This window comes from Drosophila hydei, unplaced genomic scaffold, assembly GCF_003285905.1.
Source record: "Drosophila hydei strain 15085-1641.00,03,60 unplaced genomic scaffold, DhydRS2 tig00000172-arrow-pilon, whole genome shotgun sequence".
Taxonomy (NCBI): domain Eukaryota; kingdom Metazoa; phylum Arthropoda; class Insecta; order Diptera; family Drosophilidae; genus Drosophila; species Drosophila hydei.
In genome coordinates, this window is record NW_022045682.1 from 94,259 (window position 1) to 117,578 (window position 23,320).

At 41.9% G+C, this 23,320-nt stretch overlaps 2 protein-coding genes across 11 annotated transcripts in view; one reads left to right on the plus strand and one right to left on the minus strand.

The window, feature by feature from the left end:
* Window positions 1–18,319, plus strand: part of LOC111595989 (mucin-17) — a 32,699-nt gene extending 14,380 nt beyond the window's left edge. For 5 of the 10 annotated variants that reach the window (XM_030223328.1, XM_030223325.1, XM_030223324.1 and 2 more), the window contains 12 exons: window positions 4,698–5,248; window positions 5,304–5,494; window positions 5,756–8,320; window positions 9,149–9,353; window positions 9,432–9,478; window positions 10,881–13,760; window positions 15,076–15,162; window positions 15,217–15,410; window positions 15,948–16,173; window positions 16,434–16,871; window positions 16,927–17,125; window positions 17,188–18,319. In XM_030223328.1, the coding sequence (XP_030079188.1) occupies window positions 4,698–5,248; window positions 5,304–5,494; window positions 5,756–8,320; window positions 9,149–9,353; window positions 9,432–9,478; window positions 10,881–13,760; window positions 15,076–15,162; window positions 15,217–15,410; window positions 15,948–16,173; window positions 16,434–16,871; window positions 16,927–17,125; window positions 17,188–17,355 (7,751 nt within the window). In that variant the 3' untranslated portion in view covers window positions 17,356–18,319. The other 5 variants (XM_030223331.1, XM_030223330.1, XM_023309980.2 and 2 more) reach the window with 5 other exon arrangements.
* Window positions 18,320–19,628: 1,309 nt separating this feature from the next.
* On the minus strand, window positions 19,629–22,132 carry LOC111596005 (sodium/hydrogen exchanger 8). The gene is made up of 2 exons (XM_023310015.2): window positions 21,268–22,132; window positions 19,629–21,212 (listed from the first exon to the last, which is right to left on the minus strand). Exons 1-2 carry the CDS (start codon window positions 21,975–21,977, stop codon window positions 19,952–19,954), a joined length of 1,971 nt encoding a protein of 656 aa, XP_023165783.2. The 5' UTR covers window positions 21,978–22,132; the 3' UTR covers window positions 19,629–19,951.
* Between the last annotated feature and the right edge of the window lie 1,188 nt (window positions 22,133–23,320).

Sequence of the window (23,320 nt, forward strand, 5' to 3'; positions counted from 1 at the left end):
TGCACATTTTTCTTTGGAATATTAAATAATTTATTTCAACCGTATGTATCTACATCTGAAATTCAGCGGCATCCGGTGTTTCAGCAAAATGCCAATAATAAATGCTTCACAAAAATAAGTACATCAACATTGGCAACATCAACCGTGTCAGCGGCAACGAGGAGGCCGCAGCCGCAACCACAGACAGATATGAGCACCTTGACCTCCCTTCCGCGGGAGTCAATGGGGCGTTTTTTTTCAAATTTAATTGAACTGAAAAATGAGCGTCACGGCCGTGGCACGTGGAACGGCCGTTGTGGCATCTGCAGTTCGTTGATGCTAAATTTAGGTTTTCTGTGTGGAAAATGCAGAAATTGTGTTTCTGTATGTAAATTTTGGTTGTCACAGTCGGCGCGTTTGTAATTGTATTATTCATCTTTCAACTTCGTCGGCGAGGTACGTTAACCTCTGCTCCTATTAGAATTTTAAAATTAATCGCTGAGCAGTGAGGAAGAAAGCTTCGCACGAATTTAACATTTTATATAATCTTTAAAATGTTTCAAATTATTGATTAGATGTTATGCTGAGAGTTATATATAAATTGAAGAAATTTAGAGCGAAAGACTCGTAATCGCCGTCTCGAAAAAGCGACATCATTGATGGCCCAAGTGGAGACTAAAAAACCAATTTGATGTAGGCATTTCTGATCAGTCATTGCAAATGGCAAATGCGACACTCGAACTGAAAAAGCATCGAGCACACTGCACCATATAAAGTTGCAGGCTGCATCGAAAGCTGCTCTTGCTGCTGCTGCTGCTGTTGCTGTGGCGCAGCCAGCTGGCTGGCTGGTTTCGATTTACAAGTATGCGAAAGTGATCGATTTTGAAGCAGGCGTGGCTTGCCGCATTTATATGCGCTCTGCAAGACTTGCGCCATACTTAGCCGCGTTTGCTGTTGCTGTTATTGTTGTTGTTACTGTTGCTGCTGCTGCTGCTGCTGCTGTTGCCGTTGTCGCTTTGGCTGTCGACGTCGTGTGGTCTAGTTGCTGCAACTAGCAGCAAGATTTGAAATAGCTTGTCTCTGTATCTGTATGTATGTTGGTGAGTGTTGTGTCTACATCTTATGCAATATTCTCAGTTTGACCCACTTTTCGTGCTAGTTGTGTTTTACTTTTTGTTGTGGTCGAATTTGGGGTTGTTCGGCAACATTCACTGCGACGAAAAATAATTTAATCGAAGTATACTAGACCAAATATATCTATATATATATCTACATACATATATAAATCTATATAGAAATCTTATCCCATCTAAAATAAAAATTCTGCTTTGTGTTTATGATGCCTCAACTACATGTTTTTTACAGAAATTTAACAATGTTTTGAGAACATTTCAAAATTAAGTGCCAAATCACATTTATACAAGAGTACATAGCACAAAAGGATTAAGTCACCCTGATTAAATTATGATTCATTCAAGCCTCATTGGCTTCAAAACAAACTTCTTCGGCAAAAAGCAGCAAACTTTAGACCTTTGATGTGGTAGCTTTTTTTAAGGAAGAGTTCTAAGCAGTTGATAGAAAGCTTAGAGTAGGCAAACAGTTAGTTTATATATGTGTAAACTCAATGCTACCTAGGAGCCTCGTTGCATAATTGCCAAAAACGTATACGGCTTTAGTGGAGCCAATGTTGTGAGTGGGGCCACAGCTGACCGTAGCAAAAATAGCAACTGTAGCAAAAAAGTCGAAATGCTGGCGAATGTTGCATAGTTGTATATTTCCTGTTTGTGGTGCATAAAATAGTGGGTTCCAATATAGCTCTCACTTTTGAGCTCGGCACATACCAGTGCATGTCAGAGTCAGTTTATTTATCGAAACGAAAGGCAACTGTACTGCACCGCAGTGGCTAGAAGGCATGGCTAGGTTCACTTCAGTCATTTGCCCAATTTCTTGCCTGTGACAACTGTTTGACTATAACTTATAGCACAGAAAGGACACTAGGCATATTGCACTTGTCAGCTTATGGTTATTTATCGAGACACACAAGGCAAAAGAGCTCGCAAGGTATTCTCGAGCGCATAAATCTTTAATTATAATCTTTAATTATAATATAATGCGCCGCGAGATGCAAATCAATAAGGTAATTTATTGGCTATCGCAAGATAGCTGTGAAATTTATTGGCAATACATTTAATCTCAATTTTTATGACGCTTATATTTTGAGTCCGAGTTACGTTTTCCTTACAAGTTTTAATATGCAAAAATAATTTATCCCGCATAACGAGATATGATATATAATAGACTAAAGCCCAACAATTGTGAGCTTCTTAGAGCACTAGTACTTGATGCATTTGTCGTGGCTTTATACCCAGGAAGTGACTGCTGACTGTAACGGCGCTTTTTAGAAAGGAAAATCTCAACTAACGATCCCAAACTTCCTGCGCACATGCAAACGATCGCAAGGTAATCGCCGCGTCGCGTCCAATGCTGGCAACAAAAGAAATAGCAATAACAGAGCTTGGTTGTTGCCTTGAGGTCTCCGATACGCCTTCTCGCTGAGTTGTGCAATCGATTAAAACTGAAACTGAAACTGAAAGCTGACCAGTGCTTGTTTTCCGTCTGCGAAGCGTGCGTTTAATTGTGAACCGCACCTAGCGAACTAGTAGACAAATTTTGCCTATGACAGGAGATATCATAATTTATTTGGAATTCGAAGGGAATTAATTAAAAAAATTAAACAATTGGCCAAATATTTTAAATGTTATATCATTCGAAGAACTGAAAAAGTTTTAAATCTAATAATTGCATATAAATTTAAAATATAAAGAGCAACGTAGAAATAACTTAATAAGCTAATGACCTCAATAGCCGACTTAATGCCCGGAAGTAATAAGCCACATAAATTCCCGTCAATTGAGAGTAAAGCGTATCAATAGACATTATGTACGGGCCATTCAAATTGTCCAAGTATTTGTCAGGTTGCCTTTTTATGTGCTGTATAGTACCTACTTCACTTTCAATAAAAGTCGCGTAATGTGTTGCTCTTATTTTTGAACAAGTAGAGCAGCAAAAGCGAAGCAATCGACAAGCGCTGAACAAACCCACAAAAAATAGAGCCAATCAGGCTTATGGCCGAATTACTGTGCATTGCATAACACAACCCAGCCATGCTCTTAGCAACTAGCTAAGCAAATCCACGTACACATTTTGTTTAGTGGAGCAGAAAGTACAAACGGCAACAATGAATCGGCAAATGTGTTGCCACGCTGTTGTGGCTCTTGCTGCTGGAGCTTGAGCTGGCCAAGACAAATGTCATCGTAGTCAACGGCGACTTTAGACTTTTGCATTGGCACGTGATTAGCTTACTTTTGCAGCACTGGCGGTCACCTCGCATGCATACATATATCACTCAGTCAAAGAGTCAAAGCTGCGACGCTTTTGTGTGATAATTATACAAGATATGGAGCGTGCTGCATGCTAAACAGATCTTATCCAGCAGCCTTGACATGATTGCTCATGTGACGTCCATTAGAAAAACATGTATGCACAAACAAAGTAGAATGCGTACTTGGGAGAGAGAGAGCGCACGACGTACACATACCCTGCACAGCTTTTGCACATCCTCATCAATTATTCAAGACCATCAAACATTCGAGTCAGCTGACCGGAACGGGATCAACATACATTGAGTCAGCCTCTTTAATCGGTCAGATCCACTTGCATAATATCAATAATCCAATTTGATTTCATTTCCATTGAGTATTAAGTAGAAATAGTTATGTTTAGGTATTTCGAACTGGTGGCATTTAGAAGGGCGCATATTATTACTGGTTAACAGTTCATTTAAAATTACAATAATGACATGGCCTTATCTGGCTTAGGAACTGCGAATGGGAACAACAGAAAAGTAAAAAGTGAATGTAAATTTTTTTGGGAAAAGGTGTCTCTATCAAGCAAAATATATTATGTTACTCCAAAAAAAAATATATATAAGGTGCTCGCACGCGGTGTCCATGGCTGGTCAAAAGTGCAGCCCAACTTCTCGCTGTAATAACTGGCTTTTGTTCGAAAATGCTTACGTTACAATTAAAGTATAGCATAATAATGTTCAGTTGCAGTAAGCCAATTGAGGTGGGTCAGAAAGCGAATGGCTCAAACCACGGTGTCCCAAGAAAAAAGCTTTGTCGATCATACCATTCTAAGCTTAAGGTTTTAAAGCACAACACCAAATGGCAATCGAAGGTTGCCTGATATCGTGCCGCGGCGCACTCCTTGCATAATTTTAATGTTGCAATTTATTTAATTTATTAGCTGTGGTCTCAGCTGTCGGTATAGAAATATTGCAAAGCAGATATATGCCTCAAATGCAAAGCAATAAGAGTAAACACAACTTCCGCCCCAATTATTACATTGCGCCCAAACCTTGGGCGAGCCGTTCAAATTGGTCGTGCCATTTGCTGGTTTAAGGCTGTCTCAGAGCAAACTTACTTTTATTTTAGAGTTGGCTTAGCTTTGATTGCTACGAATTGGATTCAATTCAAATTCAGCTGCAATTGTCTGAGTGGCTTCGATTAATATTTTCTCAACGATAAATGGCATTATTGCGACTAGTTTTCTGCATAGAAGGCTATGCTTACAGATCGACTTGTGTACTCTGTTTTGAAACTTTATTAAGAGTGTATATAGATTTTTAATGACCACATTGCGTTTTATCCTTTCAGGCTCGACAGATGCGCAAAGTAAACGAGCTCCACGAGTCACCAATTCTCGCAGCTTTGGCACCAACGTGAAGTCAGCCACCTCAAATGGCGTCAGCTTTGACTGCCCCGAAGAGTTTGGATACTATCCCCATCCCTCGGACTGTACTCAGTATTATGTGTGCGTATTTGGCGGTGCGTTACTCGAGAGCTGCACTGGGGGACTGATGTACTCGCACGAGCTGCAGACTTGCGATTGGCCCAGAAACGTGGGCTGCGAAGTGGTGGACAGTGGCACGTCGGCCACCTCTACCGAATTAGGTGGTGCCTCACGTAACAAGCCACAGCAACATGTTCCGAGTCGCATTCGCTTTGGGTCCGCCTTCACCAGTCCGACAGCTACACAAAAAACAGTCACAGTTCCACCGCAGTACCATCGTTCGCCTCCCCAGACTATACAGGCCCAGGTTCAGCATCTGCCACCACCACCAGAACTTACCGTAGCTCCCAACCCAGTGATCACGTCCCGAGGACAGCCTAAGTCGCTTTTGGAGTCGCAGGAAGAAATAGCCAAGGTGAGCCAAGGCCAACAGCTAGTTGCTAACTTCAATTCATATTCTGTTTACAAAGCTCTACGCCGAGGCGCATGAAACTCTGCCTGAAGAGGAGGACAGCGAGCGTCAGCAACGTGTTTATCGTGGTCAGCCGAGTACTGTTAGCCAAGTGCAGCGGGATCGCGATGGCATTCTACACCAGGCCAGCATAAATTCAATACCAACTCACGGTAAAATTGGATCCTACACGTTCGGAACCGCTTATAGGTAAGTCATGTGCTCTATTCGCCCGCATCAAATGTAGTGCTTCATCTGCCGTCGCTTTCCAAATTCAATTCAATTTTTCTTTATGGTAATTTACTTTTTGCTTTATTCTCAAAAAATTCATAACTGATTTACAATTTATTCTCCACCCATTTTACTACTCTTTTCTCTCATACAATGCATACTGCACTATCTCTATAATTTACTTCAACTGACTCAACATTCGACTGAAATGCTTTTCGGCTAAACTCTGTACGCAAACAGCGAAAGCTTAACCGACGACGTGACCATTGAACACGAACTGTCACATAACCGACTTGATGTGGACAGAGGACGCAAACGACGCGATGTTAGTGGCTTAATCTCGACTACACCAGCGGAAGTTGTCGACCCTACTGAAATGCCCAACGATTCGAACACCTCTAGCGAAGTCATGGAGCCATACAGTGCCAGCAGTGCTCAACTGGGCAGTGGCGAAACGACAAACAGCACCGATACCTCCAATAACTCAAATAACTCTCAAGAACAGTACGACGAAGCAGCGCCAGCGGTCGTCCAGCTGCAGAAGTACTCATCAAAAATTAGTCAAACTGAGTTAGACTTTTCGATTGCGGACTCAGATGACAGCGAACCAGTCGAAGATAGCAATGATACGGCTACAGGCGAATCAAAGCGGCGAGCACGTCAGCTGCGTCCTTTCCCACATGCGTCTGCCAAGTGGCCAGCACATAACTACCGTTCTATTGACACGCCAGTTCAGCAGCCTTACAGTGGGGGAGCGAAGCATGGATACAGTTTCGGTAGCTACAATCCTTATCTTACTCCTCCCAGCCAGCACACTTCCGCCAGTCCGAACTATAATCAACTCAACTCTGGATATAAGGCTTACTTCCAGCCTCTTCAGCAGCCTCAGCAACATCAGCAGCCTCAGCAGGCTTTGCAGCCTGAGTCTGTTTTACCATATGTAAAAAAGCCGACTGCGGTTTACACCGGCTACAATTTGTCTTTGCCGCCGCCGCCATTGGAAGATGACTTTCGACCTATTGCAGGTACTTACTATGGTGCGGCCGAATCAACAAGCCCAAGACCGTCAGCTGGCTATCAGGATCAAACGAACCAAGGCGACTTACTTCCCTATCTCATACAACAGCTGAAACAGCTTAAAGAACGCAGAAAACAGATACAGGCTGAAAACTTTGCTTACTTTCATTTGGACAATCAGCCAATTAATCCCGCCGTGCACAATCCGGATACAACACAACGGCCATTATTCGAGTACTATTCTACGACTAAACCGATCCAACAAGTTACGCCCAGCAACCATTATGCTCAATACAGCACCATGGGTGGCTTTTATAATAATAAGCCAGAGTATACACCGAGCATATCGAATCATTCTGGCAAACTAGTTTCTCAGTTCAGCATTGCCCAAAGTCCAGATATTCAGAGCACGACAGAGAGCAATTACTTCCAATATAATATTGTGGCAAATCAAAAAATGAAGGGTGTTTACAATAATGCCAAGCTGAATCAATTAGAGCACGCCGCAGTCAAAGTCCGTCCACCAGTCACGCCGCTGCATGTGACGTCAAACCTGAACATTGTTTCGGCTCCCAACTTGGCTTACAAAAAGCCTAGCGCCCTGCAGGAGGTACCTTTCCGAGATTTCTCGCATTTTCCCGTAGGCATCAGTTACGCTACGAATACTACCCTGCCGGAATCGTATCAAACTTTTACCAAATCTGTCAGCTCTACTGTACCCCCCAAGCTGGAGCCACCTAAGCCCCCAACAACTGCCAAGCCACAGAAGACCAATTTTCAATTCAATATAAATGAGTTTATGGCAAACCTGAAAGCCAGTGATCTAGCGAGTTTTAATCCGGCTGTCAACCCTCTAATAAAGTATTTTAAGCAGGTAAGCAATGATGGAAGTGGCAATGTTCGCAATGCCTTGGTTCTTCGTCGACCTGTCATCAGTTCGACACCATCAAGTCCAGTAACGTCGAGACCTCATTTGATATCAATACCTACGAGACTGCCGATCATCACAACTACTACACAAGCCTCTACCACACCTATTCTTAGGGGCTATGAATCTTTCGTTAAGAGTATACAAAACCAGATAAACAAACAAGTGTCTAATTTAAACCAATCAACGACCACAGTCCCATCACGTCCCAAGATTAATGCGGGCAGATTTACTACTACCACTCAGAGGACGATCGACTACTATGACGAGGACTACGATGACGGAGTTGATGAAGACATGCTGCCACCATCACGCATGCCTCCCTACATGCCCATGTCAGAGACTATGTCCCCACCACGTCCACAAGCCACAACCGAGGGACCACTTACGACAACACCCAGTAAAATACGAACACATCTACAAACGGGATTTATGGAAGCCACAACAACGCGCCGACCCTTTCCGAATTTCACGCAACTTAATCAGCCCAACGCCGGTAATGGAGTTCCTGCGTTCATCAGCTTTCCGAGTGACATATTTCAGGAGTTGAAGCAACGACTGCCACAGTTACAGACAACAGGCTCGCCCAACAGACATACTACAGCTCGAACTCGCACAACTACAACGAGCACTGCAACGCCTACACCTCTACCGAAAATCCGCTACACTGTGCGACCGCAACGCACGCGTGGACAGCAGAAATGGCAGTCCCAAGTTCAGAGTAATCCGGACGGATTAGAGCGCACGCAAAACGATACCAGCCGAGGGGCCGCCTACACCAAGCCCAGCACTAATAATAATGAGTTAGGCGGCCAGAACTTGAACTGGGTACATACAGCTTCAAGCACGGAAAGACAAAGGTAGTTATACAAGTCGACGACCCGTGTGCTGTTCAATTATTTGGTGCCGCTACACAAATACACATAAATACGGCAGTGACAATGTATATAAAAAGCCATTAATGCCACTGCCCACAGGCACTACTGTTTATACGTTTACGTTCAGACCCTATACTCATTACTAAGAAATCTAAACGGATGGAACTTACCAAATCTGTACAGTTGACTAAACTTATTTTGTAGGGACTGGGCTACGCTAACCAAAATTTCAACCGCTAACTCATTTGCTATAACTCATTACCTCAGCTACTTAATGAATTCATGATTTATAGGGACATCTGTATTCTAATTATACGTTTAATTCCTTTTCGTTTTCGTTTTCGTTTTACATTTCTCTCCCCCTTGTAAAATATGAAATTTACATTGCCTTACACGCACACACTCACATAAACACATGTATTATAAAATGACATCAATAATTAAAATTATACTCGTTAATGTAAATAACTTGCGCCACATACTCTTCCCACAAACTTGTGCATGAAGAGTTGAGTCATCTTCGCCGTCATCATCGCTGACGGCGCAAACTTCCGATAACACGTTTGTACAACCAAGCTCACAAGCTTCACCGCCACAGTTTGCATCCAATCGTAACTACTACAATACATCCATATTCAATCATGGGGGTGGTTATCAAACACCGCAGCAGGCGCAACAACAACAACCGTCACCATTCCAACAACCGCAACAACAACAACAACAACAACAGCAGCAGCAGGCACCTGCCATACCAAACCCCTATGATTCATCATACTATTCTGTTTACGACGACGATATTGATTTATATAGGGATATTGAGTACCAACAGCAGCAGGATCAGCATCAGCATCAGCAAAAGCCCCAGCAATACCCATCGACAGTGCGCCAGCAACAGCAATCCACTTATAGGCCCTTGGAAATATTGACAACGCCGACACCACCACAAAGGCAGAGCTACAACAGCCAGCCAACAATTAGCTACAATTCAGACTATGATGAGGATCTCAATGCACAGGTAAGCAAACTGACCTTGAACATATTTAGGCACATAAGACTTATCAATTAATCACTTTGTCATTAACGAATCGAACAGATCGAGCAGGATAATGTGTATGATCAACCTACGCCTCCGCCACAACGGTAAGTATTCGCAACGCATTCGAAGTCAAGTTTCGTAGCAACCTTTTGAGAATATTACAATTCATGTTTCACAAGCTAACGAGCTCGCAGAAAATTCTAACTCACAAGTATTTAAGTATGTGTCCCAACTAGTCAGTATATTGAAAGAATGAAACTTCACGGATGTGAAACACTCTACATTAAAGTCAGCTAGCATGCCCAACTAAAGTACACTTCCATACGACACAATATCAGCTCTATGTCACACCAAATGCATCAAAATTTACATACAATTTCATCTCGAAACCTCGCCATCCAACCTACAACAAATCTCTCTACCAGGGCCGAAGAGGTGACCATACAAACTCTGGATGCAAGGGCCACTGTCGCGACAACTAATAGCCCGGCTCAAGGGCCTGATGTGCGCAACTACTACGATACGTTTACCACGCGTCATATGAACTATGAAGCGCCTGATTACAGCTACTCCAGGTCTTCAGAGTACGCCCAGAACTTACCCGCGGACTATTACCAGAGCGAGCGAGTTTCAACATTGAAGACTAGCCCAACCACCCAAGCTCCCAGGTCAATAAAAACGGACGATTATCATCTGATCGCCAACGATGTCGCTCAGTCTACTTCAGCCTATAAAACAGATCCGACCAAGAAGTACACGACCATGACACCCACACGCCTTCCGATCTCAAAGTCATCCACAGTTACAAGCAGGAATACAAACAAGATAACCACAACCACTACACAACCAGTCACAAAGCCCCCTGCAACCACAACAAGAACAACAACAACTACATTGCAACCTTCAAGGTACTTTCAATTCCCCAATAAAACAAGTGCTGTATTTACATACGTAGACTGAGCCTTCTAGTTCTCTATAAAAGTCATTACTCGGCCTGCCAACGGCTAATTGACTTCGATATAATCAAATACAAGCAACTCATCAGTTTTTTAAGCTACCGATTACACATCCAATCAAATCGAATTACATCAAATGAATTCAAGTTAGCTGAGCCACGCTCGGAATTTAAACGAATACCCATTATACGACTTTTCCCATTTCCCACTATTTAGGCTGATTTTAACTACGCATACTTTCCCCACTAATTCTCTTTGTGTTCTCTGCTGCTGTAGAGAAGCATATTTACGATATAAAGCTCAAACTCATTGCATGATCTCAACATACATACAAATATGTATTCCTATGTCTTAACTCTGAGATATGTACGAAGTTCGCATGGCATGTGCTTAATAATAAGATCTCCAAGTGTGATTCAGGCAGAGCCAAAGGATTAAGATATACTCCTATATTATACTACACACGCCCTTACACACACACAAAAAACGAACTGGATTTGATACTAACTCTAATGTGATTGTTTATTATAAATACACATCTCTTCAACAGCTCAAAAGCGCATGCAAATAAAAACTTTAAGCAAAATGTTATAATCAAATTAAAGACAACCACAACACCACGTACTACACAACCACCACCCAGTACAATAGTTCCAACGACCACCACAGTGAGGCACACTCCCGCTGTACTCCCCACATATACTTCCAATCCCTTTCTTAAGTCAAAGCTGCAGTTGCTAGCCAAGTCCTTGATCAGTGCTGTGGCTGGCACTCAAAGCCCAAATATCAATGACAACAAAATCGCGTCCCCAGTCCAATCTACAGTCGCACCTTCAATCAGTGAGTCGTGGGCGTTGGCAAATGACAGTGCAAATAGTAGTACTCAGAAGTATGTTAAGACAATTTACGATGAAAGCCAGAATGTGCAAGTCCACACGGCGGTGGTACCTAGTGGTCATGCTTATGAGACAAGCACTTCGCCCAAGTTTCTGGATTTTATAAATGCCGCCGCCTATGGAGCCAGCAACTTGGTGCGCACGCCCACAGAGAAGGCATCAAAGGCCGCCTACATAAGAGCCAACATTTACAACGACTTTCAAGGCACAACATTATCCACTGAGCAAAACCAAAGCAAACGCATACAAAACTATGTGCTGTCTGACGTTAAGCCCCAGAGCTTTAGAGCAGCTTCAAAAAACGCACCAAGCGATGCGACATCCGAACAGTTGGATAACACAAATGCAACGCGACCTAGCAAGCCGTACGAGTATAGCCTCGAAAGCGGATCACATGGATTCAGTTTGACGGCAAAGGAACCATTGAATGAGGATAATGTGTCTGAGCCCCTCTTTGAGCGTCCCGATAGTGGTCAACGTGTTAAGCACAACACAACAACTACAACAACTCGTTTACCTCTAACTACAGCTAACCATATGAGCGCGGAGTATGATGATATTATTCCGACAACATATGCTCCGTTACGTATCTGGCGCAACGGTCGTCCGACTATTAAGCAAGCACCTAGCAAGCTGACTACAATTCCTACAACAAGCATCTCGGATCTACCGAGCAGTACAATGAAAGTAGCTCCAACTGCGACAACAAAAGCAACCAGTCCTTCAGTTACTAGTACCGAACGAGCTGGGCAGAGCTTCACAGCTCGTGCAAATCAGTTCAAGGACAATCTTATGCGTGTCACGAGTAACCCAGCAATGCGCTTTGTTTCCCCATATAAAAGCCTTGAAAGCTTGCTCCAGGACGAGCGTCTGCCACAAAACAGTCTTAGAACAACTGCTAGAACGCGCTTTGCAAATGCTCCAGCCTCCGTACCGTTTCTCCAGACAACACCAAAGCCTGCAAGGAGCTATATTACTGCTAGCCCACTGCAGAAGAACGCCACCCAATTCGTCCTTGACACTATGGCAAGCGGCAATACCCGCAACTTTAGCATAAGCGATGCCATTTTAAGCACCTTCAGTCCTCAAAGACCTGTTTTCGGCCGAGTCTCTTCCACAACCACAACAACAGGAAAGACATCTACAGAGGCCGCACAGACCTCTACTATTGCAGAGCCAACAGTATCCACTGTGGTGACTTCGTCCCCAATTCAAATATCTGAAGCTCCCGTGCGTCCACGTGGCCGGTCACGCTACACGGCGGCTACTGTTAACTATAATTTGGATAGTATTGACGAGCCGACCACGTATGCGCCGAAGTTCAAGATATTTAACAGCTATGAACCGAGAAGCTCCACATCTTTACCCCATTTGAGAAGGAAGACACATCGCGGACGAGTTGTTAACAATCGGCAGACGATATTTGAGCCAACAGCCAAGTCGAGGGAGAAATATGAAATATACAAAGCTGCCCAACAGGCCAAAGAGACTGGTAATACGTATCAAAAGACACCACCATCGTCGACACCGCGCACTATCGAATCAACAAACTCGCCCAAACGTAATACAAATGAGAACGAAGCCGCAATGGCAGACAACCCACGTGCAGAGGCTTTAATTGGACGTCAAACACTCGATGCCAAACAGGACAATAGCATTGAGCAGACCGTGAGCACAGAGATATCTCCCAGTTCCATTGAAGATGTTGTTGCTATCACTGGTCCTCCACCTGTCAAGTATTTATACTCGAACAAATATCGACAGCAAACGGCGGAGCGTACGTTAGCCGAGAGTCTTCAAAATGCCGGCTACATTAAAAATAATATCGGCCGAGCCAAGTTCCGTAATACAAATGTGTTGGAGCAACTCCAACACTTCCTTGCTGGCAGCGATAGTGATGAGAGCGGATCCCCACAGTTCGTCGATGAAAATTCTGGAAGAGAGATAAAAGCTTCTGTTAACGAAATAAAACCGGTAACTTTAACGATCCGGAATGTTACAACTATAGTGAGACCTACTTCTACTACTACTTCTACAACTACTACTGCACCACTGCCAGCCACACGAGCCCCACAAATTGGGGTCAAGCCGTTAGGTAACCAATCCAAATTGTTCCCCTCACCCTCTACTTTTAAAAAATTAGATTCCGATGCTATATCAGCAATAAGCAGTAGCACTCCATATGTTAGCTCCACACCTGACATTTCAAGTACAACTGCCGCCCCATCCATATCATTATTGTCTCCACCCACAACACGAGTCTCGAGGGTAAATAACGCATTAAAGTCGTCTATTGCCGCTGCTGCCGCCCAATCGTCCAGCCCGGTCTCTTCCCCGTCCGCCTACCAAATACCAGGGGGTAGGGCTAATAAATTCCATAATGGCCTTGCACCCAACAGTAACAGTAACAACAACAACAACAACAACAACCAACACCAATACAACAACAACAACAACAATGCCGCTGTCGCTGCTGTTTCGGTGAAGTGCTCCGATAGCACACTGAACCTCAAGTGCAACGAAATCCCCTCAAGGTATAAACAGTGATTTCTAATTAACGCTCCTTAGTAGCTGTTACCTCTGCATTATCACTCTCCTCTCTTTAAATACAAATTCACCGTAATTTTGCTCTGAACACAGATCTAGTGTCCTCTAAAACCAACCCAACAACTTTACTTTTACGTAGTTCTCTTTCCTCATTACCTACATTCACCCACTTTCGTAGAACTCTGGTTGTTTGTTGGCTTTCTAGTTTGCCTTTAATTCGTAGTCAATAAAAAAACAACCAATAGGCAACATTTCTTGACCACAATAATGACCAGATCACTCTTAAAACTGCATAGTTCTTCTCGCCTCCTTACATTATTCGTAGATTCTTAGTGCAAAGATACATAAGTAAATACTAAATATTAGCTGATCTGTAAAATGTTGCAACAATGTACAGACTACAGAACGGTGAGCATAACGACGTAATCAAATCGTAACCGTTGGGTGGTGGCCCGTATAACTTTTCATATATATTTGTCTCTTTTTATTTTGAACATTTGTTTTTTTTTACAATATTTTATTATGATTTTAGTTGGAAACACTTTTATTTTTTATTTATCCAAACGATACATACCACAATTATGTATGTATGTACAAATTATTGAGGTCAAAGTTTCAATTTGATCACTTTCAATTTGCAATATCTGTAGACTTTCCACTCTTATGTAAGTATGTGGCTCGAAATGAAATATCCACGAGGTCTATTCCAATCGGAATTTGAACTGCATTTGCACATTTTACTGAGCTTCCATTTAGTATTGCTGTTTACCTTCAGCAAACAGATCTTATGTAAAACTGCACTAAAATTTCGAATGTGTTGAGCAGCTCCGACCCACAGCAAGATTCGAAAGATGTCAATGTGAACAATGATCTACATGGCAAATGAATATCAGATCTGTTTATTCTATCCGTCTATTGTTCTCAGCTTAGGTTTACAGCCCAATCCCGCTACACAGACACATAAGTATACTATTCAATCTTTGGTACTTCTTATTTTATATAATCGTATTGGCTGCTGATATGAATTTTATTTACGTGTACATACATACATACACAGACACACACAAATACACACATATATATATATTATATATATAATAAATATATATATTATGTAAGATCTATAATTGGTTATGGCGACTTTATTAATCACATAAATTAACTGAATTTTGTCTTGTATTTATTTGTGTAGCTCTAGACCATCAAATAATTGGTTGGCATTTCGCACAGTTTAAATTATTTACTAATGTCGTTAAATAAAAAATATATATATATTGCGTATTTTACAACAATTGAATTTAGAAACAATAATAGAAACCGAGGCAGTGCAATATACACGAACCAGGACCGAGATGCTGTAGCTACCCCAAATAGAGGCACGCATCCACCGTAAGTCATTCTCATGCCAAGGAAATATAAATGTTAGTGTTATGTAACCCACAGGCGAACACGTCCCACGCTTAAGCCGGCTGGCACTATTGTCTCAAAAGCTCAAGAGTTTGTGGACATTTATAAATATCCGCCAACCCGACCGGATCCCATATACCCACAGCCCACGCCCGACAAGACGGCAGCCAAGTGCCGCAAGGATGTTTGTTTACTGCCCGATTGCTACTGTGGCGGCAAGGATATACCCGGTGAGTATTCATGTACTAACTACCGAGATTGTTGATCGTTCTGGCAGTGCTAAGCAAATTAGTTGTGGACTCTTAACTAATATTGCTGTTAACTCAATGCCTCACAACTCTTAGGAGGCTTAAATGTATCGGTTACCCCACAAATCGTACTGATTACCTTTGATGATGCGATCAATACAATTAATATTGATCTCTATAACGAGTTATTGAATAACGCGTCGCGAAAAAATCCCAATGGCTGTCCTTGGCGTGCTACCTTCTACGTATCGCACGAGTGGACTGACTATGGCATGGTCCAGGATATGTATTCGGAGGGGCATGAGATGGCATCGCACACGGTTTCGTAAGTTGCGATCGATTTTCGCTTCTGTCGCGTCATCCTGATTATGGCTACATCAATTACATGCGCCAATCATTGTCTTTTCGTCCCTTTGCCTCTATGTGTCTGCTTGGTTTATATTCACATCATGATCCTCTTATATTTTCTATACATTTCATCACCCACCATCTCATCAATACTGTCGTCGCGACTGCTAGGCGAACTGCCCGTCGAAAGCATACCCCAAATTGTGCTCTTGACTTTTGATGATTCGGTAAATGATTTGAATAAGCAATTGTACATGGATCTTTTCGAGAAGGGACGCGTCAACCCCAACGGCTGCCCAATCACAGCAACTTTCTACGTCTCTCACGAATGGACAGATTACAGTCAAGTACAGAATCTCTACTCCGATGGACATGAAATGGCATCGCACACAGTTTCGTAAGTAACCGACTCTACCTCTATTTGAGACGAACAAACACGGCAAACAACAACAAACACAATAACAACACCAAGATAAGAACTTAAGTACGCACAGTAGTCGAAATCACTTTCCACCTTACAAGACGACCCTACACCACACTCACGAACACATCCTATACAATCGGGCGCGGTGCTTTACTAAATCAAACCAATACATGAACAATTATGTACAAAAGTGTCAAAGGTGCTAAAATTTACTTTTGTTTATTGCTCCACAGTCACAGCTTTGGCGAGCAGTTCTCGCAGAAGAAGTGGACTCGGGAAATAGCCGGTCAGCGGGAGATACTTGCCGCTTATGGTGGTGTTAAGCTATCAGATGTGCGGGGCATGCGCGCACCTTTCCTTTCAGTAGGTGGCAATAAGATGTATAAAATGCTGTACGATTCGAATTTCACCTACGACTCATCAATGCCGGTCTATGAGAATCGACCACCCTCGTGGCCGTACACCCTGGACTATAAGATCTTTCACGATTGCATGATACCGCCCTGTCCGACGCGTAGCTACCCAGGCGTTTGGCAAGTGCCAATGGTCATGTGGCAAGACTTGAATGGCGGACGTTGCTCTATGGGCGATGCCTGCTCCAATCCCAGTGATGCGGAGGGAGTTACCAAAATGATAATGAAGAATTTCGAGCGTCATTACACCACCAATAGGTAGACAGCATGACGTTGATTAGTTCGGTATCTATAGTCACTTTCTAATTCACAGAGCGCCTTTTGGACTGTTCTACCATGCAGCTTGGTTTACACAGCCGCACCACAAGGAAGGATTCATCAAGTTCCTCGATGCCATAAATGCCATGCAGGATGTTTGGATCATTACCAATTGGCAAGCACTGCAATGGGTGCGCGATCCAACCCCAACTTCGAGAATCAATTCCTTCCAGCCATTCCAGTGCGACTACTCGGTACGCTAAAGTCTCAATATACAGAGCTACAGAGTAAACGTAAGTCTATAATCCTATTGCAGGACCGACCCAAGCGATGCAACAACCCGAAAGTATGCAATCTATGGCACAAATCAGGCGTTCGCTACATGAAAACGTGTCAGCCTTGCCCCGACATCTATCCGTGGACTGGAAAGTCCGGCATACGCTCATCTCGCATTGACAATGAAGTTGAGGAGCCTTCGGCGTAAAGCTGACGATTCTGGCGATTCTGACGATTCCATGTATCTAAATAACATCGTAGTAAAGTAAAAGCCACGCTTATGGTATAAGTAGATGTGATGCCGATGATCACAGAGAAATTATCGATATGTCCGACATAGGTAATAGCCCAAAATACGGTATTCACTCGTTAAAATGTTCTTCAAATGTTCTTCATATTTATACTATAGCTAATTTGTTGAAGGGCTTCGATAAGTGTATTTAATATTTTTGGAACATGTTACTTCAAATTATTTATTCCCTAATGATAGACTTATGTATGTGTACTGTATATTCCTATAGTTTGCTACTTCCATGGAAATTCGTAGAAGTACTTTCAAAATGCAATATTAGAGTAAGCTAAAGTGACTAATGTAATTATAGATTGACCCTTAAATACTGATGAGCAATACTCTTCCTTATGGCTTCTTCTAATTTGTGATAAATTTGTTGTCAACTATATCAATCTGAACTCTGGCACAAAATTAGTATCAAATCTGGATAAACATTAATGTCTTAGCATTATTTTCTTAGTAGCGTTGTATATAACTACATTATAATTGGATTCCGGTGAAGGGTTTTAACCTAATACTCTTGGGTATATTTATCATTCTATGTTTCCTTATTTTTACTATTCCCCATCATTCTTACTCGTAATACAATAATCACGTGTCTCTCCATTCACATGATAGATAATAAAAATTATAAAATCCAGTATACGTATACCTACATCAGATAACATTGCATGATTTATATCATCTCAGCACTAGATCAAATATTTTAGATTACTAAAAGTTTGAAACGGAATGTCAAAAAATAAAAGCAAATAGAGTAGACCTCATTCATCGCGACAAAGGATTGAGAAAATGAAGTGAACTCTATTATTACTCATGTGAAAGTATTAGATGGATTTGTAATGCTACAAGCTCATGATGAGAAACGAGAAATAATTAAGTTAAATTACTATTGAATTAAGTTTCTTATGTATGTATTACAAAACAAACATACATATATACGATTTGCAAAGCTGAACACAGCTCAAAAATTTGTATTTTAGCAACGAGTGAATTATCTATTTTGTGCTAATAATTGTACAACGTGTAAAATAAAACAAACAATTTAAGTCATATTGAAGTATTCTTTAAATTAATCAATAATGATAGGTAAAGCCAGATTCTACACACAACACTGACACAAAAGTAAGTAATCAACACAGTTATATACACCTGTATCTGCAATAGATTTTCAAGTTGTGTATTGTTGGGTGGCTTTTAAGTGTATATACATGGTATGGTGTTTGAGAGCTATCGGCTCTAAGGATGTATAAAAGACCGATCGTGCTTCTCTCTCAACCGGTAACGTTGAGGCAGGGCAGACTCAAATGCTCTTCAGCGATTATAGAAATTAATTAAAATACAAGTCACCATTAATATTAATCGCAATATTCTGGCCATTTACAAGACAAACAATTTTGATTTCACACTTCAAGTTTAGAAGCAAAACGATACATGAAGTCTCCACAAAGAAGTCAATTAAACCAACATTGGAATGGAAAGTTATTGCTTATGCCAATAGTAAAGATAAAAAACGATGCCAATAGTAAAGATGCCAATAGTAAAGATGAAAAACGATCATTTAAATAATGCTTCTTTTGAATGATGATCAACAGCACTGTTTTTTACAAACCCAAAAGTATAGTTAAGCTTAAAAAACTGGCAAAGGACACTCAAGCTAGAGTCATACAAAGTTGTAGAGGTCTTTTTCGGAATCAAGTGAATATTTGAAAAAGTTCTTAAGAATAAGAATATCTGTGAATACAGATTGAGTCAATATGCCATCCGAAAATCGAATGAAAAATACTCCAACTATAGACAGTCAAAGTGCAGTCGGAACTTACAGCTTACTTGTTACAGTTATAGTTACTTGGCCAATTTTTATTGATTTATTTGATTGGCATTCAATGCGTCTAAATTTGACCAAATTCAACCGAAAAAATTTGAATAATAAATACATTAAATAGCTATACATGTAAATGTTACCCCATGTTATGGCCATCTAAGCGAAACGTAACAGATTTTCTATCGATAATTAACATTACTCTTTGTTTGCTATCTGGTTCCTCTTATGTTAGGCTACGATTGCTATCGTTGTCTATCGATATATCGTTAATGGGGACCAACAACATTTTAATCGAAATTTGAAATCAACAATTGTGCATATTGAACAATTAAATTTCAACTTATTATATCACAATTTATTCCGTATAAAATACAAATATTTTGATTTTGACTTTGACTACATTTTTACACACAACATGTAACATAAGATTAAACAAGTATATATATAATAAAGACAAAGCTTTAACTGTCGTTCTTTTGAAACTTATGAAACGATTAATAAGTAAAAATACTGCAAAAAGCGCAACAGCTATGAATAGGGTATACTGCCACCTGCGTACATACAAGAGGACACTATTGTAAGTAAGATTACAAGGTACATAAATATGAATAGCTCTTAATATATACAAATACTTTGGACACTCAAATGTTTTTACACACCCAGCTTGTTAGCCGAATCTTCTTAGATTTACGATCGAGTTAAATTACTCTGGCTTGTATTGGCAGAGAGGCCAATTTCATCGTCCGACTCGTCAGAGTCCAACGGACTAACTCGTATGGCTTGATACCATTTGTTGGTCAAATCGGCCATTTGGGACTTGCATTCATGCAGTTCCTGGCTGTTGAAGCGACGCGTAAAGAAAGGTATGAAGTACTTGCGATCCAAGCGCCCGAAGCGATCGCGCGCCTGTGTAAAGGTGACATCCTCCTCTTCTGTTAGCTCCGAAAGGTGCTCCGAATCGATGGCTTGTCCCCACTCTCGTGTCTTGGATAGGGATATTGATTTGCTGCGTTTTCGATGCGAGTTCTGTGAGCCACCGCTTGAGCTGCGTAGAGATCCACGTGTACGGCGTTTCTTACCAGGCTTCAAGTACTTGAGTAATGGCATGGTAGAGCCTCCCAACACGAGAGTGGTGAACAGAACGATGATAAGAGTAGTGGTAATAATCACATGCCGCTTCTCCTGGCTATCAAGGTGCAAATGAAGAGAGAGTGCATAGGAAATGGCACCCCGCAGACCAGAGAACCACATGATGAACTGCATCTTATTATTGATTTTGTGTTCACGAAACTTATTTACCAAATAAGCTAGCGGAAATATGTTGCAGGCCCGACCGATCAGACACAGCACAATTGACCAGATGACGAACGACAACTCCACTTGGTGTTTAAATGAAAAGATGGCCAAGCCCAGGTAAGCAAACACGCAAGTCTCCGCTATAAACGCCAGTGTTCGCATCGTCTGCTGCATCGTAATTTGCGTGACAGTCGATAAGTTAAAATGTGTATAATGTGACATAACGATTCCACAGAAGAGTATGGCCATAATCCCACTCAGGTGTATACCCTCAGCCAGAACGTAAGGTGCATAGGTGAACATTAGCATTATTGCGAATTCCAACGATGGGTGCTTGCGCAGGTCGATGTGCTTAAGCAGCAATGCGGATATAAGAGCAAATATAACACCTATGCCAGCTGAAGCGAAAAACATTTCACAAAATGTTTTCAAAGCGCTCATCATTGCTTCGCCTGTGCCTGCGTCTGCGTTTGCATTGATCGTAATGGAAGCCGTTAGCACAATTGAAATGGCATCGTTCAGAATACTTTCTCCAAAAACCAACATGTTTAAGATCGGGTCCACATCCAGGGCATGGAATATGGCAACTGTGGCCACGGGATCAACAGCCGAAATGAGAGAGCCGAATGCGAATGATTCGGAAAAGTTTAGCCTACACAGAGAGATGATTAGAACAGTGTCTTCTCAGCTTGATCAGAAATACGCACCTATAAGCCACCTCAGCCATGCCCAGCAGGTAGATGCCGGCACCTATAACCAGGGCAGAAATCGTTGTACCGAAAATGGCAAACACCAGGATGGAGCCAATGTTTTGGAAGAAGTTTCCCTTGTGCAGATTGTAGCCAGACTCAAATATGATGGGCGGCAACAGAACGAGAAAGAAGCCCATCGGCGAGAAGACCTCCTCCCGCTTCCAGCTGCCATTTTCGCCCGACATGACATTTAGCGACAGTCCAATGAATGCGCCCAAAAACACTACCACAATTGATTCGGGCAGATATTGGAAGCCCGTTTGAAGCATCGAGTGTATCAAAAGTATTCCCAGCATAATAACGCAGATGACGAAGAAGAGCGAGAGCGAGGAATTGTGTTCCTGTTCCACGGCATGTGGATCAATTAGGGATGGTTCCGTGACTGTCGTGGTCGCGTTTTTAGATGCATTCACATTTTGCAGCACGGAAGTCGCTGAACTCAATTCAATGGGCGGGACACTGGCACTGCTAGCACTAGTCGATACATTGTTAATATTTACCGCAGGTGCAGTAACTATCGGTGTTTTGTTTTCCGACGTGTCCACTATTTTGACAATATTCGCCTTGGCAGCTGTGCTCTCATTTGGTGCGTCCAACGTTGAAGTTCTCTGAGTCAAGAAAACTATTATAGTTAAAGCCGTTAAGGCAAACAGTTTCCCTATCATTTTGAGCTAAAATTGCACGGCGGAAGCAAATCGTTGTTTTTTTATATTTCTTATGTTAACGAACTAATAACACGTCACAAACAGCTGTTTTATCTTTCGGCTGCGACTACTGTCACTTTACCACACTGGCTGTAGGCAACCAGATAAGGGTATGCTAGCAAAAGCCATTAACTTAGGTTGAAGGAGTGATTAAATCATGTCATTGTATAGTAGTATTACTATACTATAGTATTAGCATATTTTGAGGTTAACTATGGTACACGCTTATTCTCTTAACAAACAATAAATATATGTATAAGTTAACACATAACATTTAATATAGGGTATTTCATAAGTTTATAACCAACCCTCGCTATCGCGTGTTTCGTAAGTTAAGAAACAGCCCTCGCAATTGCGACACTGCATACTTTGTATCAGCGCGCTATAACTGCAATGGTCAGCGGCGGTAACCAGATACTTTTGTTTACTGCAAGAGTTTCCGTTATTGCCTAAGATTGCTGAGTCGGCTTGCCGACCATGACATTGTGGTGTGATGCGAGTTTTGGCTTAGCTTAAGTGAAATATTCTATGTAGCTAAAAATCAGTTTTGCATTGAAGTTTGAAGAATAAACCCGCACTACTCCGGCACACCGCCGTAATCAAATTGTTATATTTCTGATCATTGCTGAGCCACAAGGCCAGTTAATAGAAAAGGGGGTGAAGTCAAACCCTCCAACATAATCATCATAAGAAGATTATAATTACCCGACCAACGCTGGACCTGCCACCGACGCCTAGCTCATCGCTGGACCAGCAACTTATTGATTAAGACTATAAATACCCGATCAACGCTGGACCTGCCACCGACGCCTAGTTCATCGCTGGACCAGCAACATATTAATTGGCGCCCAACGTAAAAAAAAAAAAAAAAAAAAAAAAAAAAAAAAAAAAAAAAAAAAAAAAAAAAATTTTTTTTTTTGGAATTTAAATCAGAATTTCATATTGCGATTGCCTGACAACGTCATAGCCGAATGCGATGGAAAAACCCACACACTGCAGAGTTGCACCGCTTCACCTGGAGCCACCTTTTGTCGTCTGGCATTAGAGAGTTCATGTGCCAAAGAGCTCCATGCAGGTGGCACGGCACACTGTGAAATCCAGCCGAGCAACCTGGAAATAATCACCCACGTAGATGATGGAATCATCATTCTTAACGACGGGTCCGCAAGGATCCAGGTGGATAACGGCACTGAAATCCAAGTACACGGCACGCATCTCATTACGTTCGGGGACCGAGTCGCGATCAACGGGACTCTGTTTTACAACCACAACAACGTACGCAATAGAGTCCCGGGCATTGCCAA